At 56.1% G+C, this 23,747-nt stretch overlaps 1 protein-coding gene, 1 non-coding gene and 1 pseudogene across 4 annotated transcripts; all 3 read left to right on the top strand.

Moving 5' to 3' along the window:
- The first annotated feature begins 387 nt into the window (after nucleotides 1-387).
- DUSP7 (dual specificity phosphatase 7) lies at nucleotides 388-13,286 on the top strand. 3 transcript variants are annotated; one of them, XM_089919433.1, is made up of 3 exons: nucleotides 388-1,024; nucleotides 2,511-2,945; nucleotides 5,498-5,736. In XM_089919433.1, the coding sequence occupies exons 1-3, from the start codon at nucleotides 508-510 to the stop codon at nucleotides 5,722-5,724; spliced, it is 1,179 nt and encodes a 392-aa protein (XP_089775559.1). In that variant the 5' UTR covers nucleotides 388-507; the 3' UTR covers nucleotides 5,725-5,736. The 3 variants fall into 3 exon arrangements, with proteins under 3 accessions (XP_089775559.1, XP_089775560.1, XP_022428665.1); XM_089919434.1 differs by lacking the exon at nucleotides 5,498-5,736 and adding an exon at nucleotides 12,939-13,286 and having other exon boundaries at nucleotides 392-1,024; XM_022572957.3 differs by lacking the exon at nucleotides 5,498-5,736 and adding an exon at nucleotides 5,743-7,800 and having other exon boundaries at nucleotides 398-1,024.
- On the top strand, nucleotides 12,254-12,320 carry LOC115803171 (U4 spliceosomal RNA; annotated as a pseudogene).
- Nucleotides 13,287-22,578: 9,292 nt separating the features above from the next.
- LOC115803148 (U6 spliceosomal RNA) lies at nucleotides 22,579-22,685 on the top strand. Its single transcript, XR_004023819.1, has one exon. It is a non-coding gene; the product is annotated as a U6 spliceosomal RNA (small nuclear RNA).
- The last annotated feature ends 1,062 nt before the right edge of the window (nucleotides 22,686-23,747 follow it).

Here is a 23,747-nt window from a genome sequence, read left to right as displayed (position 1 = left end):
GGATGCCACGCGCAGGACGCCCCCAGGGCAGCCCTTCAGGGTAGGGCACAGAAGAGCTGGGAGCGCGGGATAGGGGAACCGAGAGGGTCTTGGCCGGGCCCCCAGGCGAGTCATAATCAGTTCTGGGCCAGGCGAGACGGCAGCAGCGCTGAAGCGGGGCGAAGGCCGGGGCGCAGGTCTCCGGGCACACGGGACTGCTCGCGCGCCCGCGTACCCCGTGGCGAGGGGCGGCGGAGGTACGGCGCCTTTAAGCTCGGGCGCCGGCCCCGCGGCCCCGCCCCCCGGAGGACGCCTCGGCGCGCGGCCGTCCGAGACGCCGTTTAATTGGGGCTGTCAGGCCGCGGCGCGCGCGGAGGGCCGGGCGGGACGGAGGCCGGGAGGCCGGGGCGGCGGGCGTGCAGCTCGGCGGGAGGCGGGCGCCCGGAGACGCGGCTGGGGCCCGCGCGGCCGGGGCGCCGTCCCAGGGCAGGGCTGCCCGGCCCCGGCCCCGGGCCGCCCGCGCTCCCCATGAAAAACCAGCTCCGCGGCCCCCCAGCGCGGGCGCACATGTCGGCTTCGGGGGCGTCGGCGGCTGGGGGCACCGGGGCGGGGTCGGAGCCCGGTGCGGGGTCTGGTTCCGGCGCCGGTACCGGGGCAGGCGCGGCGGCGGGTGCGGGGGCCATGCCTTGCAAGAGTGCCGAGTGGCTGCAGGAGGAGCTGGAGGCGCGCGGCGGCGCGTCCCTGCTGCTGCTCGACTGCCGGCCGCACGAGCTCTTCGAGTCGTCGCACATCGAGACGGCCATCAACCTGGCCATCCCGGGCCTCATGCTGCGCCGCTTGCGCAAGGGCAACCTGCCCATCCGCTCCATCATCCCCAACCACGCCGACAAGGAGCGTTTCGCTACGCGCTGCAAGGCGGCCACCGTTTTGCTCTACGACGAGGCCACGGCCGAGTGGCAGCCAGAGCCTGGCGCTCCCGCTTCGGTGCTTGGCCTTCTCCTGCAAAAGCTGCGCGACGACGGCTGCCAGGCCTACTACCTCCAAGGTGAGGGCAGCGCCGAGACCCTGTCTGGGATTGGGGCTCTCCCGCGGCTCCCGGGTGCCCCAGCCGGAGGCCGCTTTCTCTTCCCGTGCCCAGCCTGCCCGGCCGGCGCCACGTCGCCCCCGGCCCGCATTCTCCTCTCCCGGGCGTCCGGCCCCAGCTGTGCGGGTTTAGGCTGACACGCAGGCCTCCTCTACACCCCTTTCTGGGCACGATCTAAGTGGGTCGAACAAACTTCTCCCCGCCTGGGCTTTCCTTTTTTCGTGTTGTTGGGGCCATAGCCGCTCCTAGGTTCCCCGTGAGCCCTCCAAAGGAGGGAGGGTCCCCTCCTGGGCACCCAAGTTCAGCTCCTACAGACTGGAATGCGTGTTCCTGGAAGGCCCGGGTTAGGACAGGAGCTTTTCATAATCGTCCCCGCCCCCGCCAGGGAATAGGGATCATTTGGGTTGGGGGACTCCGGGCATCCCCGCGTGGGTCTCATCACTTGGGAATCACCGCCTCTTGGAGGCGCTTGGGGCACGGCTGTAAGCAGTGTTCCTTGCCCCAGCTCTGGTTTTCTGGGACCCCCAAGTCCTTAGCCTGCCACCCCAGAGACTGTGGAAGGGGGAGGCAGCGCTGGGAGGCGAGTGGCTGCAGCCGGTGTTTCCAATTAACATTCCAAAATGGCCTCTTGCTGGCAGCGGGGCGGGCAGGCGGGAGGGGAGAGGAGGCCTGCGGCACCCTCGGGCGCAGGGCCCATCCTTAGCTGCAAGGCGCTCCCCATTTCTTGTCCCTGTAAAGCCCCCAGCAGCTTCCCCTTCTGTGGGTCCAAGGCTTGAGAGGGACCTTGTGTTATAAGGGGGTGGGTTCTGGAGTGGTGGAATTGGGACCCCTTTTATGAACTTGCCCCTGCCGTGGGAAAGAGCCAACAGATACCTTCACACTATTTCCCGTGTGGCTGAGAGTGGGGCTCAAGCACCCTATTCCCAGTCAGGGGGCCCAGGCCCTCTCTGCCTCTAGCTGACCGAGATGCAGCTCTGGCCCCTGCGGTCTCATCTATAAGAGGGGTTTGCAAACCCACAGGTGTTGGCTTGAGATGGGGTGGTTTGCTCTCCTTTACCGCTTAGCAGTTACTGAGCACCCATGGGTGCCAGGTGTACATGGGAGCTGTGGAAGAGGAATGAGCTGGAGTCTGTCCTCAAGTGCCCTAAAGCTGGTTGTATGGCTGGGGCCCTGAAGCCCTATGGGTAAGGGTATGGAGCTCAAGCATGTTACTTTATCACTTGGGGCCTCAGTTTCCCCATCTGTGAAGTGGATCATAGGATAGTTGTGGAGAAAACAGGAGGAGGTACATGTGTAAATATGTAGCACCGCCCGTGTTGTCCATTGTTGGTGTTACGGTGCTTGCCGTGGGGAACCCTGGCTGCTGTTGGTCTTGTGCAGCCTGTTTGGTCTGGGGGCACTGGCATCGTCAGTCTCTCATCCAGGCCCTGTCTCATCCTGTCCACAGGTGGTTTCAACAAGTTCCAGACAGAGTACTCAGAACACTGCGAGACCAACGTGGACAGCTCGTCCTCGCCGAGCGGCTCACCGCCCACCTCAGTGTTGGGTCTGGGGGGCCTACGCATCAGCTCTGACTGCTCAGATGGTGAGTCGGACAGAGAGCTGCCCAGCAGTGCCACCGAGTCAGACGGCAGCCCTGTGCCATCCAGCCAACCGGCCTTCCCCGTCCAGATCCTGCCCTACCTCTACCTCGGCTGCGCCAAGGACTCCACCAACCTGGATGTGCTCGGCAAGTACGGCATCAAGTATATCCTCAACGTCACGCCCAACCTGCCCAATGCCTTCGAGCACGGGGGCGAGTTCACCTACAAGCAGATCCCCATCTCTGACCACTGGAGCCAGAACCTCTCCCAGTTCTTCCCTGAGGCCATCAGCTTCATCGGTAAGTGCTGCTGCGCTTCGGGCAGGGTGGGTGCACTTGCGCATCAAGGTGTGTATGGGACTCTGGGTGTTGCCCGTGCCTGGCTGGGTATCTCTGGGCCTGTCAAGACCTGTGTGTGCCCTGCATGTGCCAGCGTGTGCCCATGGGTGTACCCAGGCCCACTGTGAGTCACCGAGGCCCTCGGGGCCTGAGCAGTCCCCTGACTCGCAGGCTCCCTGCAGCTGTTGGAGCCTTGTGGCCTCTGCTGTCCAGCTTGGGTTTTTCTGGCTGTGCTGTTTCAGGCTCAGCAAGCTGAAACATCCCAGCTCTCAGACCTCCCACGAGTCTTGCTTGCTTTGCGTCACGCCTCAGCGCACATGTCTCTTTAGGGGCTGTCACGGAGCCTCTTTGGGCTTTACCGTGTACCTGAGGGGGCTAAAGTGTGGCCTGGAGCCAGAGGCCTACCCCAAACTGGCAGCTGTTGGAACGTGATGACCCAAAGGGCCTCGGCGGCGCCTCAGATGCTCCCAGCAGCCTGTGGGGCTTGCTTGGCATATAGGGGGTATTCAGAGAGTATGGGGAGAGGCTGAGGAAGTCCTCCCCGGAGCAGTGTGTTCTGCTGTCTGGCTTAGCGCCCTCTGAGCCCCCTCCATCCGCAGCCTCAGCTGACTCGGGTTCCTTATCTTTGACCTCCCATCCTGCTTTCTCCTTGGCCAGCTGGAGGCTGTTTAGATGGCAGGTCGTCTTTGGGTTCAGCTCTCACCCAGGATTCAGGAAAGGGACACAAGATCAGGGTGAATGTAAACCCTGGGCTCTCCGAGCCTGGTGACCCAGTGTTCTGTCCAGCCTCCGGTGGCAGGGAGGGGGTGGCCCGGCAGTCTTTTCCCTCTGGCGGCTATGTCCAGTGGAGGGCGTTTTGGTGTCAGCTGGGCTGGGCTCGCATTAATAACAGGAAGTGGGAGGCTTCCCCGCCTCATCCGCTTACTGGGAACCAAAAGTAGGTGCCTGGCTGGGAGGAAGGAAGGAAGCTGAGGCCTGGGGGAGGGGCTGTGTCGGGGGCTATCCAGAGCTTCCCAGCTCTGCTTGGGAGGACATGGCCCAGAGGGCTGTGGGTGCTGCCTCAGCGTTTGTGCTCTCCCCAGTGAAGAGGGGGGTGAAGAGGGGGCCCCCGGATTTCCCAGGGCTGAGCCTGGTTTGTAGGTGTTTTTATCCTTCTTGGAGGTCCCTTTACATCTGGGGAGGGGGACAGAACAGGGTGTAGAGGTGGGAGGAACCATACTCCCTTTTTGACAAGTGAAGGAATTGAAGCCCACGCATCCCATAGGACTCAGTGGGGCAGGATCAAGCACCAGCACCCCCAAGGCTCAGCCACACCCTTAGAGGGCTAAAAATAAAGCCAGCGGAAGTGGTTTTACTTTGGATCACCTAGGAGTGGGTTTGGGGACCAGGCCTTCCCCTTATCTTGATGTGTCACCACTGGAGGCTTGTCTCCACTACCCCCTTCTCCTGCCCCAAATCTAAAGGTCAGACATCGTGGTTCCACGTGAATCCATGATAATCGGTCTCTTCCCCCGCTGGTCTGGCCCCCAGTTGGTCCCCGAGTCTGGATTAAGCACCTACTGCATGCTTTGCCCTGGGAACCCTCATGTGGGCTTAGGGAAGGGAAGTCCTGCCAGGCCAGAAGCAGTGAGCGCCTTACGAGGAACAATTTGTGAACCTGTGGCCTTTTGTAGGAGTGCATCTTGAAGGAGTGTACCTGGCTCCCAGTGAGCTCAGGCGGGGACCTTGGGGACCCCAGGCCTGCCTCTTGTTAATCTGTGCCCCTGGCACAGCTCTGGCACGGAGATGCAGCTGTGCTCGGGTCTAGGGGAGGAGAGATTACAGGACTGAGTTGGCCGGTGGCTCGACCGGTATTTGAGCTCCTACTGCCTGTCAGGCATAGGAGTCTGAGCACCGCACTGGGGGAATCTGGGAGGAGCGGTGGAGGGGAGAGTTGGCAGAACTTGGTTGGCTGTGGTGGGAGATGTCACTGGCACATGGGCCAGGGAAAGTCTAGTAAGTGGTCTGGGTAGGCCCCACATAAGCAAACCCCACTCGTGAAACTAGGCGTGGCCCTGGTCCCAGTCCCTGGCTATTCCGGAGCAGGACTAAGGCCCCGGGGACTGGCTGGGCCCAGGGCAGAGCCGAGTGCTGCCTGCCGTTCCCTTGTGGAGGAGCCTTCATGAGGCCTGCTTCTGAGGAGGCTCTTGGGGGCACCCATGGAAGCTGCCCCAGGAGAGCAAGCTCAGCCCTGAGCCCCAGGTCGTGGGCTAGCGGGGGTGAGTGCTGCGAGTTAGGAGGAACCTTTGTGTGACCTTGTGCTCGCCACTTGGCCTCTGTGCCTGTGTCCTCATTTATAAAGTTAACTTGGTAGCCATGGTGCAGATGACCTGAGAGGATGCAGGTGACATCTTGGCATGTAGTAGCACACGGTTATAGCAGCAGTAGGACTAGCAGTGATCACAGTGTTTGTGGCGCCCTCCCTTGGCTCACGTCCCTCTAAGAGCACTGTGAGTAAGCAGGCCCTCTGACAGGAGAAGACCGAGGCGCAGGAATGTCCAGTGACTTGGAGCTACCGTGTGGCAGAGCCCTCTCCACAGTCATGCTCTTGACCTCGACCCCAAGTTGCTGTCCCACCCGCGTGGGACTTCACCAGGTCATTCGGGAGTCGGGAGGCACCAGCCAGTCACCATGCTGCCCCCAGCCCCACCCGGGCCCCAGCCCCACCTGCGGTGGCTCCCTGGAGGAGGTGCTGCCCTGACCCGTGCCTGTGTTTCAGACGAGGCCCGCTCCAAGAAGTGCGGTGTCCTGGTGCACTGCCTGGCAGGCATCAGCCGCTCGGTGACGGTCACGGTGGCCTACCTGATGCAGAAGATGAACCTGTCGCTCAATGATGCCTACGACTTTGTCAAGAGGAAAAAGTCCAACATCTCACCCAACTTCAACTTTATGGGGCAGCTGCTGGACTTCGAGCGGACGCTGGGGCTGAGCAGCCCGTGTGACAACCACACCCCCAGCGAGCAGCTCTACTTCTCCACGCCCACCAACCACAACCTGTTCCCACTCAACACGCTCGAGTCCACGTGAGGCCGGGGGCACGGGGCAACGGGCCAGCCCCTCCCGGGCCTCCACAGGGCCCGCAGGGAGGGCCCATGCCTGCTGCCTCTGGCGTGAGGAACCCGGACATTGCCTGTGCCCAGAGGTGAGCTTCCCTCACCGTCCCGGGGAGGGTGCAGTCCACAGCCAGGCCTCCCCCGGCAGGACTTTCCGGAGGGGCCCTCAGCTCTCAGACATGTGGCTTTGGGAGTCCAGTGGGGCCTCGTCCTTGTCCCAGGACACTCCTTTCTGCTGATGGCCCAGCCAGTTTGGCTATTTTTTTTTTAAAAGACACATCCATGGACCTGAGTTTACTTTTTATTTTTGGCAGGTAAATCCGAGCTCCCTGGAGCAGAGAGTGTTCAAGCTCTTCTTGATTTTTCTTTTTTAATGAAAAGTGTTATTTTCAGGCTACATGCAACAGTGGATTGTATAAACCAGTATTTCATCCCTTTCTTGATCCTGCGAGAGAGAGAGAGAGAGAAGTGTTATCAGTTTGTTTTTCTTCTTATTTCAAAAAGCAATTCTTGGGTTTTTGTTTTTAATGGAAAAGACAAACCCCGCGTTGATCTTGACCAAAAGCGTTTTGCACATGTGTGAAGCCTCCGTTTCCGCAGCGGCCCTTAAAGGGGTGGTTCGCTGCTCTCGCCAGCTTTGGACTCCCAGGCCTGCCCACACCTCCCACCTTGGCCCAGCCCGACCTGGCTCTGCATTTGCCTGTGATGACTGCCGCGAGTGGTGAGTGGTGGGCTGGACAGGTGGCCTTTGCATTCTCTGCCCACCCAACTGCCCTTCTGGTGGTCCCTGCCAACTGCCCCAGGCAGCAGAGGGAGGCCCTGCCACTGTCCTGCTGGAGGTGGGGCCACAGGGGGCTGCCACGCAGTAGCATTAACCCTCCGGGCTCAGCCCCGAGGGGGGCCTGAGCCCCAGGCCCTTTTTATATGTACCCACTACTTGTATCTTCCTCTGTCTGTTGGTAGCTGAGGGTGCAGGCCCAGTGGCTGGGGGGGGCGTAGGTGGTGGCACCCAGCCCTGCCTCCCCCGAGTCTCTTCCCTCACCCTGGTTGTTGCTTTGGTTCAGCTGCCACTCCCAGCCCCCTCGACCCGTGAAAGCCTGCCCTGTGCTCATCTTGCCCCTGCCTTCTATTAAGAAACTCGCACCCATTTCAATCCCAGGGCAGGGGTGGGTGGCGAGGATGGACAAGGAAAGGGGTGTGAGGCTCTGTCCATCCCTCCACCCCCATATCCACAGAACAAAGCCACGGATTCCGTTATCCTCCTCCAGTTTTGTTCCTTCTCAGTTCTCCCAGGTGTCAGGACTGCATAGGGCCTGGGGAGGGGTGAGCAGTCGGGCTGGGGTCCCTGATCGAGCCAGCACTCAGCACGTGAGCAAGGCCACGGAAACTCTGCCCCCACTGCATCTTACCTCACAGGGGTGGTTTTCAGGGATTCTTTAAGGCAGCAGATTAAAATCTTGCCACAGTCAAGAAATTGACAAAAAGCTTCCATGCTGTACATGGTTCTCTTTCTCTCTTTTTTACCTTTAAAAAGAAAAACCCAGAAAGATGCATCAGATTTGTGTAAATGAGGGTATGCCAAGAGGGTGGCCAGTTTTGCTTTATGAACTTATGAAGGAAAATTTGTGACCCTACATATATATACACACACATACATATATATATCCCGATCCAGCAACGGGACTTTGTTTATATTGCAAATAAATATTATTTTTTCTTTAAAACGAGTTGTGTCTGATAAGGGCCAGGGGTGGAGGCAGCGAGGAGGTGCACTGTGGCCAGTATCCCAGGGCCTGGTCTGCGAGAGGCAGCAGCCTGATCCTGCCTGGGGCCTGTTGGGCACTTGCTTTGACTGGTTGGAGGTGCCCAAAGCTGGGAGGAGCAGCTGGGGTGTGGGCATTTCCCCAGCCACTCAGGCGCAGGCAGGCAGGGGCATCTGGGCTTTCTCCATGTGCTTTGGCCCACTGGTTAACAGATCAAGGCTTGGAGAGGTTTTATGGACCAAGGTTACAGAACTGGGCCCCTGCTCGCCCAGAACCGCCCAAGGCTGTCCACTTGGACATTGCCCAGACTGCCCAAGCGCTCCAGGCTCCTGACCTGCCCCCCTGTAGCCCTGGCGCCCTGACCCTTTCTCTTGCTACTCTTGTGGACGGGACATGGGGTGTGTGTTTATCAAGCTCCCTCCTTCCCCCTCTGTCCCTGGGATGCTTATAGGACGTGAAGCCTGGTCAGTGAGCAGGTCAGCCCTGCTTTGCTCAGGAGCTGGGTGGCCTCAGACAGGTCCCTTAGCCTCCCTGAGCCTCAGTATCTATATCTGTACAGTGGAGCTAGTCACACCCAAATACCCAGTGCTTTTCACGTTCGGGCATGATGAACACCTGATGTTCATTTCCTGGTCTGGACGTGGGCCTGCAGGGAGGGCTAGGCTGTGCCCAGCTTCTCCAGAGCAGATGAGCGTCAGCCCTCCATGCAGGCCCCTCTGGAGGCGTAAGACCAGGCCCTGGGGGGAGCAGGGGGCAGGCAAGGGTCCTGGAGAAGAATGATGGCCGTGGCCTGGGGAGCAAGGCCCCCAGTGGGCCCCACAGCCCCATGTTACAGATGGGGAAACGGAAGCTCCGCAGGGGCTTCACCTGACTGGACTGAGTGAGCCCTGGTCATGAACTTAGGGGGACCTGGGTGCTGACTCCGTTTCCCCATCTCTGCCTCTCCCCTGGCTTTATCCCTTCTGCTGTGACCAGCACTGGACTGGCCCTGGGTGGCAGGTAGGTGGGCAGGGCTGGAAAAGTGAGAGCAATTCAGCCCCTTCCCCAGCACTCCCCTTTGGGCCATCTAGGCTCTGCCGTCTCTGTCCCTGCCCCATCTCTCCCCGTGAGTTACATCCAATGGGAACAGTCACACCCTCGCGCTTATGAGGAGGGCTAGGTGGGCTCGAATCCCAGCTGTGTGGCTGCCAGCTCCTCAGCCCTCTCACTCAGCCTTCCCATCTTTAGAAGGGGGGACACTGCAGTGCAGCCAGCAGGCCCGTGGGAGGGGGAGGAAGGGGGTTCTCAGTGTCGGCAAAGGGGTGGGGGCTGCTTTGGCTCTTGGGCTCCCTCAGGGCCCTGGTCCTTCTGTGCCAGGGGCGGGCAAGGGGGTGGGGGCCTGAGCAGGCAGAGACTGGACCTTTGTTCCCTCGCTGCCCTCGGCCAGGGCTGGGGAAGCCCGCGGGTGCTGGGCGGGGGGCTGGGCCCTCGACAGGCCGAGTAAGTGCCTGGCAGTGCCACCGTGCCCAAGCACAGGCTCGGGGGTGGGAGCAGCAGTCTCCTCCTGAGCTGGCCCCTCCAACCAAGCACTGAGGGACTTTACCTCCTATGCAACCTTAGGCCAGGTGGCCTCTGACCCTCGGTGTCCTCATCTGTAGAAACTCCCACCTCACTACCATGCCTGGCTGAGGTTCCCTGCAGCTTCCTTCTGGTGGGGGCAGAGGGATAGGTCATGGCTGGGTGGCTGGAGCCCTGGGTCCTTGCTCTGACCTTGGTCTAGGTCATGCTAGACTGCTGTCCCCACCCTGGGTCCCAGGTTCCTGCCTCATGGTCCCTCACTCTGAGCTCCTGTTATTCCACCTTGTTTTGGTCGTGCTGTCCCCCCCATGGGCCCTGTCCGTCCCAGGCCATCTTTGGCTGAGGCCTTGGATGCCAGTGGAGCTCGAGGACACCTGGCTCTCGGCTGCATCTGCTTCGTCTCTGTGCCCTCAGTCCTATCTCTTTCCTCCTGACCCTCTTTCTGCCTCCCTTTGGGTCCCCGTTTCTGTCTCCATCTCAGCCCAGGCCCCCAGGACCCCCTCATCCACTTCTTAGCCACTGCTTAGCATTCTCATGGGAGGAGGACCTGAGCCACTCATTCAGTCACTCACTCACTTGCACATTCATCCAGCAGCCATTTCCTGTGCCGACTGGGCTGTCCCAGTAGTGGGAACATGCCCGAGGGAAGTTCAGTGATGTCAGACTGGGTGGCAGGATAATGGGGCCCTCAACTTGTCCTCTGATAAATGAATCAGGTGCAACAGCAAGAGTGACTAAGGCTGGACACGAGAAAGAACTTGTAGCACTGTGGAGGAGTCACCCTGAAGGGGGTCTGACAAGGACACCACAAAAGAGATGAACATTTCCCTAGAGTGGTCCTGCTCCGAGCCTGGGGGAGGGGGAGGCTGCCCTCAGGAGAGGGGCCACCTCCACAGGACCCCTCCCCAGAGTGCAAACATAGTCATCCCTGATGAATGGGGCAGGGCGGGGACAGGCAGCAAGCCTGTGCTGGAACCTGCTCCCACCCCTGCTGCCGCCACCACCTGGTACACGCAGGCCTGCCCCTGGATACTATGTGTGCAGCGGGCAGACCCTCTGCCTCAGCACGGATGTGGCCGGGAACACCGGCACCCACACCCAAACCCTTAACAGAAGCCAGAGACGCTGAGTAGAAGCAAGGCCTCCCCACCCTGCTGCCCTGAGACTTTTCACCCAGGTCCTGCCTCCCCCATCGGGCTGGGAGCCTTCTCCCTCTGGCCGCGTGAAGGACCAGATACACGAGTGCACACACACTGCCCCCTCATTCTTCAGACAAGACAAGCCCAAGCAGGTCTCACGGTGATGGAGGAGCCGCCTGCCTCTTGAGTCCAGCCTCCTCTCATCAGGGTGTGGCCCGGTGAGGTCATCCCTTCCCAGGCAAGGCCATTAAAGACCATCATTAGCAACTCCCCAGAGGTAAGATGAGGCCTCAGAGCCATTGTCTCTGGCTGGGCCAGATGAGCCCTGACAGGCAACAGGGGACTCCAGCCCCTGCCAAACCCCCTTTGCTCAGGAAGGCAGCCCCCTTCCCAGGTCTGCTCCGTCGCATACCTCCAGGGGGCATCATCTACCCTGTGGCTTCTGTGCATCTGTAGGATCTCCATCCACCCCCTCTACATCCACACCTCTTCCTCCAGTCCCAGGGCCCTTCCATCGCTGCTGCAAGCAAAGAGGGGCTGCAGCCCCTTCTTCAGGGCTGGATGGGCCAGCAGGGGGGTGGAGGGCGGTGGTCCAGAGGACAGGGGAGCCCCTAAAGAGCTTTAAGCCCATGGCTGTCACTAGACATGACAGTTATAGTTGTCACTATAGACAGTTATAGTTAAGTTACAGTTGTCACTAGAAAGATCCCCCAGAACGTAAGTTGGTGCAGCCACTGTGGAAAACAGTATGGAGGTTCCTCAGAAAACTAAAAATAGAACTACCATATGATCCATCATTCCTACTCCTGGGCATATATCCAGATAAAACTAGAATTCAAAAAGATACATGCACCCCTATGTTCATAGCAGCACTATTCACAATAGCCAAGACATGGAAACAACCTAAATGTCCAACAACAGGTGAATGGATAAAGAAGATGTAGTACATATACATAATGGAATACTACTCAGCCATAAAAAAGAATGAAATAATGCCATTTGCAGCAACATGGACACAACTAGAGATTATCATACTAAATGAAGTAATTCAGACAAAGAAAGACAAATACCATATGGTATCACTTATATGTGGAATCTAAGATATGGCACAAATGAACCTATCTATGAAACGGAATCACGGACATAGAGAACAGACTGGAGGTTGCCAAGGGAGAGGGGGTTGGAGGACGGATGGAGTGGGAGTTTGGGGTTAGCAGATGTAAGCTTTTATAGAGAGCGTGGATAAACAACAGGTCCTACTGTACAGCACAGAGCACTGTATTCAATATCCTAGGATAAACCATAGTGGAAACGAACATGAAAAAAAGAATGTCTATATAACTGATCACTTTGCTGTACAGCAGAAATTAACATAGCAGTGTAAACAATGCTTCAATTCTAAAAATATTGATTAAAAAATTAAAAAACACTAGTTTCTGAGGGGAGAACAGGCTGAGGGGCAAGTGTTCAGGGCAGGGGACGTTGAGGAGGCTAGCATGGTCACAGTGGGTGGTGGGGACTGGACCATTGTAGCATGGGAGGAGAGGCGGAGAGAAGGACACAACCGCAGGACCAGCAGCACTTGAGCCTCATGGGAGGCAGCACCCATGGTGTGAACACAGGGTCCCAGTGTAACTTAGCAGGACCCTATGGGGCCTTCCTGGGACAGACCCCTCCTCCATATCCTCTGCTGTAGGCCCTCTCTGAAGTACCCAGATAGCTTTGCTCAGTGGCAGTATTGTAGCCAATGAGGTTTATCCGAGGCGCGATTATTGCTAATTGAAGTACCCAGATAATGGTATCTGATGCACATTTCGAGTTCTTTTACAGATATGAAAACCATGACCTGGCTATTGTAAATAGAGCTGCAATGAACACTGTGGTACACGACTCTTTTTGAATTATGGTTTTCTCAGGGTATATGCCCAGGAGTGGGATTGCTGGGTCGTATGGTAGTTCTATTTTTAGTTTTTTAAGGAACCTCCATACTGTTCTCCATAGTGGTTCTATCAATTTACATTCCCACCAGTGCGAGTCCCTCTGGCTTTACATGATGAACTCGTTTAATCCTCCCTGAAGCTGACTGTCCCCAGTGGGCAGACGAGGAAAGCAAGTTGAGAAGGGTCTGCACCGGGGTCTGGGTGCACGTCTGGCTGACTCTGGAATACTTGCTCTTGTCATAGTGAAAAACAAATCTGCCTCCGTATTGGACCTGTTTCTTTTACTCTAACCTTTGACTTCTATTACTTTTGCTACAAGTTAAGAATGTTGCCTGTAGCCTGAAATATACAGGACAGCCCATTCTCAAGGCTCTGACTTTCAAAGGTATAACACTTTTCCATTCATGTAGAGATAAAAGGTTGCAGAACAGAGAATAACATTTGTCTTGTTGGAGGTTTACAGGAACCTGGGCTAAGTGGACAGACGCAAGAAGGAAGGATTCTGACACCAAGAAGTTTGCACCAACCAACCACACCCCCTCCCCCTTTTAACATGAAAGAAGCCTGAATTCCAACTCTGGTAAGGTGGTTTTTTGGGACATTAGTCCACTATCTTCTCAGTATGCTGGCTTTCTCAATAAAGTCGTTATTCCTTGCCCCAACAACTTGTCTCTCGATTTACTGGCCTGTCATGCAGTGAGCAGTACAAGCTTGGACTCATTAACACTCTCAAATATCCCAGGCTTGAGAGGTCCATGGTGGCTTTGGGGTCTTTGACCCCTCCCAATCTCAACACCACCTGGGCTCCCACCGGTGCCAACCCTAGGAGCAGCATCTTGAGGGAGGGAGCCTGTAACCCCCTTTCTGAAGGGATTACAATTCATCTGTGGGCTCCCTGGGCCAGGCTGGGCAGGGGAGGCAGAGGAGGAGAGCTGGCATCACCTCGGGAGGCTTGGGAGGGAGTGTTGAGTCCGGGCTGTCCCAGATTGCAAAGGCTGGAGGGGCAGAGACTCAGGGACACCCAATTCTAAAAGGTAAGGTGTCAGGGAGGCTTCCCAGAGAAGAGGACATCTTGTGGTAAAGATGGAGCTTCTGCTGTTCCTGCCTCCAGGCCTTTGCCCCTGCTATTTCCTCCCCTTGAATACTCTTCATCACCCACCGCTCCCTTCAAATGGCTACCTCTGCCTACTCTTTCCCTGAGCTTGGCTCAAATGCCTCCTCCTCCAGGAAGCCCTCCAAGCCTCTTCCCCCAGCTGAGGTTCTGGCACCTCCTCTGGCTCCCATGGCCCTCTGTGCAGCCCCATTCCCTGGAGGCTTTGCTCGTCAGGACGCTGGGTCCAGCTGGGCATCATCATCCCTCTGGCCACTGTCTGAGGCACCTCTGGGAACTTGCCCAGCTCTGGATGTCAGGCCTGTGTGACCTGCGCACACAGAGATGTTGCATGTGTCCCCAGAGTACATGTCCTCATGTGTCCAGGTGTTGCTGATTCTGCATCTGCCTCTGGAGATGCTGAGGAGGTGGGACTGACAGGATCTCTGGCCTCTGCAGCCCCTGTTCTCCCTGCCTCTGTGCCCACCATGGTCGCCTGCCCTCCCCTCTAGTTCCAGCCAGAGCTCCTGTTTATAAATATCTGCCACCACACTGGCTAAGTGGAGGGGTCTGGAGGCCACGCTAATTGATTAATTAAACCCTCTCGGTTAATTAGCTCCGTCTCTCCAGGGAAAAAACCCTAGAGCTGGAGCCAAAGCCTCCTCTGGGTTGGGGGAGGGTTTAATTAGCCTGGGTCAGGCTGAGCCTGATGCCAGCTGCTGGGGGCAGTGGAGAGCCGGGGAGGAGTTCTGGGCACTGGAGCCAGCGGGGCCACCTGGGGTGGGGGTAAGGGGCCTCCAGTTTGGGCCTGAACCAGCCATGGATCACCCTGCCCAGCCTCCTGGCTCTTCACCTGAGCCGCAGAGGCCAGGGGCAGTCGGACCTGGAGGAGGAGGGGAGAGGTGCACCGCAGGGGGCAGGACCTGTGGGAGCAAAGGAGTGGAGGCTGACCCCCGGAAGATAAAAGGGCCTTTACTTGGTTAGCATCCCCACACGGGCTGAGGGAGACTCCAGTCTCTACAAAAGGGCCTCTCACTCTTGGCTGCTATAGCACAGTGAGGGCCTTGAATGCCAGCACAAGAGCTGAAACTTTCTCTGGATGTGGGAGGACACGGCAGGTTTGAAGCCAAGGAGGGACCTGATCAGGTTTGGGTTTTGGAAAGATCGTGGGCTGGGGTGGGGGATGGATTGCTCAGGCGAGAATGGATTAGAGGAGCAGGAAAGGGGTGGGAGCTGGCAAAGAGGGAGCTTCAGGTGTCCAGAGAGAGTGGAGGTCCATCAGGTGTGGGGACTTGTGGGGAGGTAGGTCTAGCCTGGGTGTTAACAGACTAGCTAATGCTGTGTGGCCTAGGGCCACCCAGTTCCCTTCTCTGGGCCTCTCTCCCCTAATCTGCAAGGTTCAGGGTGGGGTCCCCGAAGGCCAAAGCCTTGGGATGTGAAGTCAGGCATGTTTCCTCGCCCCAGGACAAAATACCTGCTTTGCCCCGCAAGCTCTCCTGGCACCCAGGCATCCTGCCCTGCAGGGTTCACGTGCATGAAGAGCAGAGCCCAGCCCCCAACACTGTAACATCATGGTTCCAGACCAGAGGAGAGAGGGGGAGGGAGGGGGAGGGAGGGGACACCTTTGCTGGGTACCTGTGGCTCCGGATGGCCCCAGGGAGGGAGCTGGCCATGGGTAGGAGGCTGGGAGCCCAGGACACCATGACTGACACAGCAGCAGGCAGGGCTGCAGCCTTGGCAGGAAGCCGACCCTGGGCCGGTCCTCCAGCTCCCTGAGTGGCTGCCCAAGTGGGAACAATGACCCTTTCACGTCACGCCTCCTCCAGTCACAGAAACTTTGGCGCCGTGGGACAAAGGGGCCATTTCATCATTGTTGGGCTGCATCAACAGCCCGCAGGCCTGAGCCCTGTTGCCCCCACCCAGCCCAGGCCCCCGGCAGGGAGGCTGGCTGCCCAGCCCGGCCAGAGCCCAGCACTTTCTCCCGGTTCGGCCCAGCCACATCCATCCGGAGACCCTCCTTGCCTTCCTTACCTTTTGGGCTCAGCAAAAGCTGCGCCAGAGCCACGCTCTAAGGACCTACGAGGACAGCAGGCTCTGCCCCCATCCTTCCCTTCCTGAGTTCTGGTCTTCCTATCTGTGGGAAGGGGGCTGGGTGAGATGATCTGCTAACCTGACCCTGAGGGGTAAAACTTTCCGCTTCTGCTCCTGCCCTCAGCCAGCGCCCAGCCCCTAGTGAGAGCACCAAAGTGGGGAGGAGCCCCTGGCCCACGAAGTGGAGAAAGCAGAGGAGGTCTCTTGGTCTGAGTCCTCACCAGGCGCCTGCTTAGCCTCTGCTCGCAGTGACCTTCTGTGGTGGGAGCTAGCTGAAGGCCACTTCTGTTCATCCTTGAGCTAGCCTCCCCCCCAAGAGCACTTGGCCAAGAGGCCAGGGGGGCCAGGGCTCTACCCAGGGCAGACTCTCCCCACACACAGCTCTGTCTTCTGCCTCCTTTTGTTAGGGACTGGGGAATTGGAGCCCTGAGCCGGCAGGCTTCCTCCCTTCTCCACTTGGCCAGCGTTTGCTGGGGCTTCCTAAGAGGGAAAGCAGTGGAGCCTTAGGGAAGAGGTCCCAGTCTGGGGATCAAGACAGAAACTGCACCTCCTACCCCCTGAGGTCAGAGCTGTCTCAGAGAGAAGCCCGAGAATCCAGACATCAGGGGCCCCAGGCACAGCCTCAGAAGCAGGGCTGTGGGACAGGGTGGTGGCCTTGTGGCGGGTGCCCACAGGCAGCCATGGTGTTGGTAACTCATCCCCCAGTGGAGTGCATGGGGGCTCCAATTGCTGGGGGCCACTAGAGGGTGGGGAGGCAGGTAGCTCAGCCAAGGCCAGAGGGCTTGGGGGGTCACCCCTGGGGACGTCTGCGTGACATAAACCATTCAAGCAGCCAGTCTGGGACTGGAACGCCCCTTCTGCTCAAGGGGGAGATAGGCTCTACCCTGGTGGGCTCCTTCCCCAGGACCCAAGGGTGGGACAAACTGGGAGGGTGGGTTCCTGATGCTGGGGCGGGAGAAACTCAGGGGCACGTGGGTACCACAGTTTTCCCCACTCCACAGATGAGAACCCTGAGACTCAGGGTGAAGTGACCACTCTAAGCCACATAGCAGGTGAGCAGCAGAGCCTCAGCAACTGGGGAGAAGGGAGCCGGAGTCTGGGGCTGGTCACCACAGGGGTCTGGTCTCCAGGTGACCCTACTTGGGTGCTGGGCAACAGGCTGGCTGTCGAGGGCAGATACTGTGTATATGGCTGCAGGGGACCTGCAGGGCCGGGCCTGCTCTCTGGTTCCTACAGCTGCCTGTCCGCCCAACCCTGCCCCACCTGGCCCGGCGGCACTGCACACACACTGCCCATTTGCCCTGCCTCACTTCCTCTAAGACTAAAGAATCACCCCTTCAGGGGACTGGAGCCTGGCACCCGGCAGCAGGAAATGCCTGGCCCTGCCCTCCCCAGAGCATGCCCGCCCTGTACACTACCCACCCCAGTCTAGACTCCCAGGAACATGTGGGGGTGGGGCCACTGCCCTGGGTAGAGGCTGCCAGGCTCAGCCTGGGAGTAGAGGTGGATGTTCTCCCTCCCAAACCTGGCCAAGGGCCCCTTCTGTCCCAGCTGCCCATCTTGTTGACCTCCAGTCTCAGAATCCCTGGTCCCCCAGCCCACTCAAGCCCAGGACCCTGGGAGGGGGTTAAGGGCTGAGCCCCTGCTATAACTCCAGACCGAGACCTGGGCTCTGATCACAGTTTCAACCTCCTTCGATTCCAAGGCAGCCTCTGAACTGTGTCCCTCCAAGGAACGGAGGTTGAGGCTGCCTCAAGATGCCTGAGGACAGAAGTGGGAGCCTGGCCTGATGACACTGGGGGTTCCTAGAATCCCTAAATGATCCGCTGCAGCTGCCATCAGGGTAAGGCGGGGGTTGGGGGGATGGGGCTTCAGGCAACTTCTGGCTCTAGGTGGGGTCGCAGCTCCAACACAGCCCTAAGTCTTCAGGCTCTGCCCCAGGCTCAGGCCCCAGCAGTGGTCAGCACCTGCCCATGCTGGGCCTATACTAAGCTACTGAGGCTCAAGGGAGAGGCACAGCTGCCCGAGTGTTCCTCAGCAGGGCTGGGAGGCTGAGGCTCTGGATTCTGGCTCCAGCTCTGGCCCCAAAGGTCAGCGGGCCTGCAGCTAGGTTCCTACACCCTCTGGACCCCAGTCTCCCAGCTGTGCACACTGGCTGGACTTACTGAGGGCTGCTCCCAGTTCAGACACCCCGAGTTCTTGTATAACACCTGCTAGGCCAGACATACCATGGTCTATTAGTCAACAGGATCCCAAATAGTCACCTCATCTGACTCAAGGGTTCTGGGAGGGGACTCCACTCTGTCCTCAGCCTCTGACCTCCCATGAAGGGTCACTCTGAGGAGAACGCACAATGCTCTGATAGCACCATCCCTCGGCCCCAAGACTCCTGAGAGCCTCCATGTAGGTGTGCGCCCACTGCTGCCCTGGGCTTGGTGAGTGGCTCTAAGCTGTGTGATCCAGGGACAGCTCTGTCCTCTCTGGGCCTCAGCTGCCACCTCTACACCATGAGTCCATTCCCTCCTTGGGGGCTGTGGCCATGATCAGAGATGTCTCACGAACCACAGCTCTGGTAACAGCTGAGCCAGGGGGGTATCACATACAGCCACGTCCCAGTGGGGTGAGTTCTGTGGCCTAGCAGAGAGTCTGGCTTTGCAGACTGGTTTGCAGTCCCACCTTCAGAAGTGACCCCTCACTTCTCTGAGCCTCACTCAGTGGGGATAATAGAGATACCTGTCTCACCAGGTGTGGAAGTGACTTGTCTGAGCCACCAGGCCCCGGGGAGAATGGGAGCAGCAGCTGTTATTGGGTGTGCCTGCTGGGCAGGGCAGGGGGCGGGGGGAGCTCCCAGACACCTTCAGAGCCGCTGGCCCTGGGCTGGGAGTGGATTCCAAAGACCTCACCCCACTGGGGTAAGGCCCCCGGGATGCACTTTCAGGCACTGCCCAAGCAGCCACACTGCAGGGTGTGCCCCAGCCGGAGGAGGACCGAGGGGGTGGACGTGCTGCCTTGAAGGTGGGGAACACAGTCTGGTGACCCTGCAGGTGGGTGCGAGGAGCAGGGTGCTGGGCCACTCTGCCCCGGGGCTGGGTCTCAGGGGACAGAGGGCAGAGAGAGGGGAAGGGGGTGTGGGCAAGCCCTCAGGAAGGTGGTCTCAGGCCTCTCTCCTCTGACAGTACGACTCTGAATACTGCTCTCTGAGCCTGAACTCTGGACTGGGGGGAGTCCTAGGGCCTCACGCAGTGGCCAGTGGGCTCAGCCACGCTCCCCCGCCAAGGAGAATTCTGCCTCCTGGGTATCTGGGGCCAGTAGTGACCCGTGCTCAAAGCTGAAGACCTCACACAAGCTCTCCAAACTCCTCTACCAGGTTCCCATTTTACTGTGAGTGTGGCAACTGAGGCCCAGGGAAGTTTAATAACTTGGGTGTGGGGAGGGGCCGCCCACACCCCAACCCTTGCCTGGGAAGGAATGATGGAATGGGAGTGCTCCATTCTGGGATCAGGCTCAGCCCCAGGGAGGCTTCAGGACAAGGCTACCCCAAGGCCTGACTGCACCGACTCTCCCTTCTGTCCCCGGCCAGCTGCCTCCTACCTGGCCTAGCATTGCCTCTTCCAGGAAGCCGCCCCTCCCCAGATTGACTTAAGTACCTTCGCTGTGCCCACTACCCCCTAACCAGTGCTCTGAGGGTTTGTCTAGCTGTGGGGCCCCCATGAGACTACAGGAGGGCAGGGCTGGCTTGCCTACCCCTGAGTCCCCGCAGAGGGGAGGGTGAGGCCTGATGTGTGTACAGGTGAGTCCTTCTATCTCAGGGGGATTCCAGGGGGCTTTGTCCCAGGCCGCAAGTATAACGGCTTCCAGAGTAGGGCTGGGTCACAAGTATAACTGCCTCACAACCCGCCAAGGATGTGGACCTGGAGATGCTTTCTGAAGGCGTTTTACCTGCTTATGTTAAAAGGCCTAAAAATATGCATGACCTTCGACCCGGCAGTCCTGTTCCTGGGAATTTGCCCTAAGGAAATCACCACTTGAAGGAAAGGAGAAGCAGTTAGTCTCTAATTTGCTCTGTGGTCTTAGGAGAGTTGCTTTCTGGACCTCAGTTTCCCCGACTGTACAACGAAGGGCTGCAAACATACAGCCATCACACCTCATCTGTCCCATGTTCCACCCATGGCAGACATGGCCAGCTGATCACAGAATTCTTCGGTGGTCTAAATCCTGCGTCTTCAGGCTTCCCTGGTGGCGCAGTGGTTAAAACTCCACCTGCCAATGCAGGAGACACGGGTTCGAGCCGTGGTCCGGGAAGATCCCACATGCCGCAGAGCAACTAAGCCCGTGCGCCACAACTACTGAGCCCACGTGCCACAACTACTGAAGCCTGCACGCCTAGAGCCCGTGCTCCGCAACAAGAGAAGCCACTGCAATGAGAAGCCCACGCACCACAATGAAGAGCAGCCCCTGCTTACCTCAACTAGAAGAAATCCCACGTGCAGCAACGAAGACCCAAAGCAGCCAAAAATTAAATCAATCAATCAATCAATCCTGTGTCTTCTAACGGGCTCCACATGACCCCTACCAATGGAGCAAAATCCCCTTCTTATTTACAGGATAGTCCCTCCAGTGCCCTGTAGCTGGGGTGACCTGCGAGGTCTAGAAGCATCTGGGGGACTCAGTAGACCAGGCCTTCCCTGGGGCTAGCTCTGCAAGTTATGGGAAGAAAACTATCCTTCCGGAAGCTGCCTCTCTCATGCTCAAAACTTAATTCTGCAACACCCCCTTGAGGGGGTCTATCCACTGAAGTCCCTAGCTCGTCATGACATCCTAACCAAAAATGTAGGCAGCTACAAACACCCCAAAGAACTCCCCATTAGGATGCATATTAGCTAACTGGGGTGAATTTAGACAGGATGGTTTAAGAAAAAAGAAATTAATTTTCTTTTGCAATACTCCATGGCCCCAGTACAAACTGGGGGATCAAGAGATCTGGCCAGAAAATGGGTCATTGAATTACCATACCATCTTAGGACTTCCCTGGTGGTCCAGCGGGGAAGACTCCGCATTCCCAATGCAGGGGGCCCGGGTTCAATCCCTGGTCAGGGAACCAGATCCCATATGCCGCAGCTAAAAGCCCACATGCCGCAACTAAAGATCCCGCATGCCACAACTAAAAGATCCTGAGTGCCGCAACTAAGACCCAGCACAGCAAATAAATAAATATTTAAAATACAAAACAAAACAAAACAATACCATCTTGCAGCTGGATGTATTTTGTAAAAGGAATGGTAAATGGGGGGGAAGCCCCACACATCCAAATAGTCACGACCCTATTCCAAGATCCAGATCTAAAAAACTCCTGCTGGGTGTGCCTGGCTCACACCCCTTCAAAGTGCCTTTTTCCCCCACAGGAGTTCGATGTTTTAAATGATTCCCTTATGAGTCTACCTCCTCGAGGTCCATAACCAGGAACTCCTACCCACCCCACCCCCCAGTTCTGAGAGGGGACAGTTTCCAGACCATCTGCCCCAAGCGCCCCTCCTGGGCTGCTGGAAATCCCACCACTTTATCCCTCAAGCTTTGTCCTGTCCTCCATTACCGGAGGTGAGTCCAGCCAGTACTACATGAAGCAGGGCCACCTACCAGCCTCCAAATACCAAACTCTGTCCCTTAAGGGAAGTGCCAGCTGGTGGTGGAGGAACAATCAGAGTCCACGTCCCTTTTCCTATGGCTGACCTAGCTACTTGCAAAGAGAAATTTGGACGTTTTTCCAAAGGACCCCAGTTGGTTCATAGAGGAATTCACCAAGCTGACAATGTTCTATGAACTTACTTGGGGGGACACACAGGTCCTCCTTTCTACCTGCTGCACCTTTGGAAAGCCAGATCCTTGGTGCAGCCTGGGCACATGCCAACAAACTGGCAGCCCAAAATCAAGGATATATAATCTACCTTACGGAGGGGATGCAATCCCTGACCAAGATTCCCACTGAGACTACCAACAGGGAGGTAGAGGGCTTGAACACAGGAACCACATGATAACTTGCTTCATAGAAGGGATGAAAAGGTGTGCTGTTAAGACTGTTAGTTATGACGAAGAACAGCACAGGAAGTAACGCAGGGAAAAGATGAAAATCTGGCCCTCTTCCAGGACAGTTTGGTGGAGGCCTTTAGAAAGTATACCAATATTAATCCCGACTCCCCTGAAGGGCAAGTCCTAGTAAATACCCATTTTATCACTCAATCTGCCCCAGACATTAGGAGAAAATTAGAGAAGGCAGCTATGGGACCCCAAAAATTCTCAACAAAATATTAGCAAACCGAATCCAACAACACATAAAAATGATCATACACCACGACCAAGTGGGTTCATCCCAAGTTCACAAGGATGCTTCAACATACGCGAATCAATGTAATACACCACACAAACAAACAAACAAACAAAGACAAAAACCACATGATCATCTCAATAGATGCAGACAGAGCATTTGACAAAATTCAACATCCATTCACGATAAAAACTCTTACCATACTGCGTATAAAGGGAACACATCTCAATATAATAAAAGCTATTTATGACAAACCCACAGCCGATATAATACTAAATGGTGCAAAGCTGATAGCCTTCCTGCTAAAATCTGGAACAAGACAAGGATTCCCACTCTCACCACTTCTATTCAACATAGTATTGGAAGTCCTAGCCACAGCAATCAGACAAAAAAAGAAATAAATGTACCCAATTGGGAAAGGAAGAGATAAAATTGGCATTACATGCAGATGATATGATACTATATATAGAAACCTCTAGAGACTCCACACAAAAACTACTAGAACTTATAAACGAATTCAACAAGGTAGCAGGATACAAGGTTAACATTCAGAATCAGTTGCATTTCTTTACACCAACAATGAAACACTAGGAAGGGAATGTAGTGCTCGCTTCGGCAGCACATATACTAAAATTGGAATGATACAGGGAAGATTAGCATGGCCCCTGCACAAGGATGACATGTAAATTTGTGAAGTGTTCCCTTTTTTTAAGAGAAATTAAGGAAACACTCCCATTCACCACTGCAACAAAAAGAATAAAATACCTAGGAATAAACCTACCTAAGGAGACAAAAGACCTGTATGCAGAAATCTATAAGACACTGATGAAAGAAATTAAAGATGATACTAACAGATGGAGAGATATACCATGCTCTTGGATTGGAAGAATCAACATTGTGAAAATGACTATACTACCCAAAGCAATCTACAGATTCAATGCAACCCCTATCAAACTACCAATGGCATTTTTCACAGAATTAGAACAAAAAATTGCACAATTTGTATGGAAACACAAGAGACCCCAAATAGCCAAAGCAATCTTGAGAAAGAAAAACGGAGCTGGAGGAATCAGGCTCCCAGACTTCAGACTATACTACAAAGCTACAGTAACCAAGACAGTATGGTACTGGCACAAAAACAGAAATATAGATCAATGGAACAGGATAGAAAGCCCAGAGATAAACCCATGCACATATGGTCACCTTATCTTTGATAAAGGAAGTAAGAGAGAAAAGACAGCCTCTTCAATAAGTGGTGCTGGGAAAACTGGACAGCTACATGTAAAAGAATGAAATTAGAACACTTCTTAACACCATACACAAAAATAAACTCAAATTGGATTAAAGACCTAAATGTTAGGCCAGACACTATCAAACGCTTAGAGGAAAACATTCTATGACACTCTATGACATAAATCACAGCAAGATCCTTTTTGACTCACCTCTTAAAGAAATGGAAATAAAAACAAAAATAAACAAATGGGACCTAATTAAACTTCAAAGCTTTTGCATGGCAAAGGAAACCATAAACAAGACGAAAAGACAACCCTCAGAATGGGAGAAAATATTTGCAAACGAAGCAATTGATAAAGGATTAATCTCCAAAATATACAAGTATCTCATGCAGTTCAATATCAAAAAAACAAACAACCCAATCCAAAAATGGGCAGAAGACCTAAATAGACATTTCTCCAAAGAAGATATACAGATGGCCAACAAACACATGAAAGGATGCTCAATATCACTAATCATTAGAGAAATGCAAATCAAAA

This window comes from Delphinapterus leucas, chromosome 10, assembly GCF_059928025.1.
Source record: "Delphinapterus leucas isolate spDelLeu-1000000601 "Yukka" chromosome 10, BTC_Dleu_Yukka2, whole genome shotgun sequence".
In the NCBI taxonomy this organism is placed as follows: Eukaryota; Metazoa; Chordata; class Mammalia; order Artiodactyla; family Monodontidae; genus Delphinapterus; species Delphinapterus leucas.
This window is presented reverse-complemented; position numbering and strand designations above follow the sequence as displayed.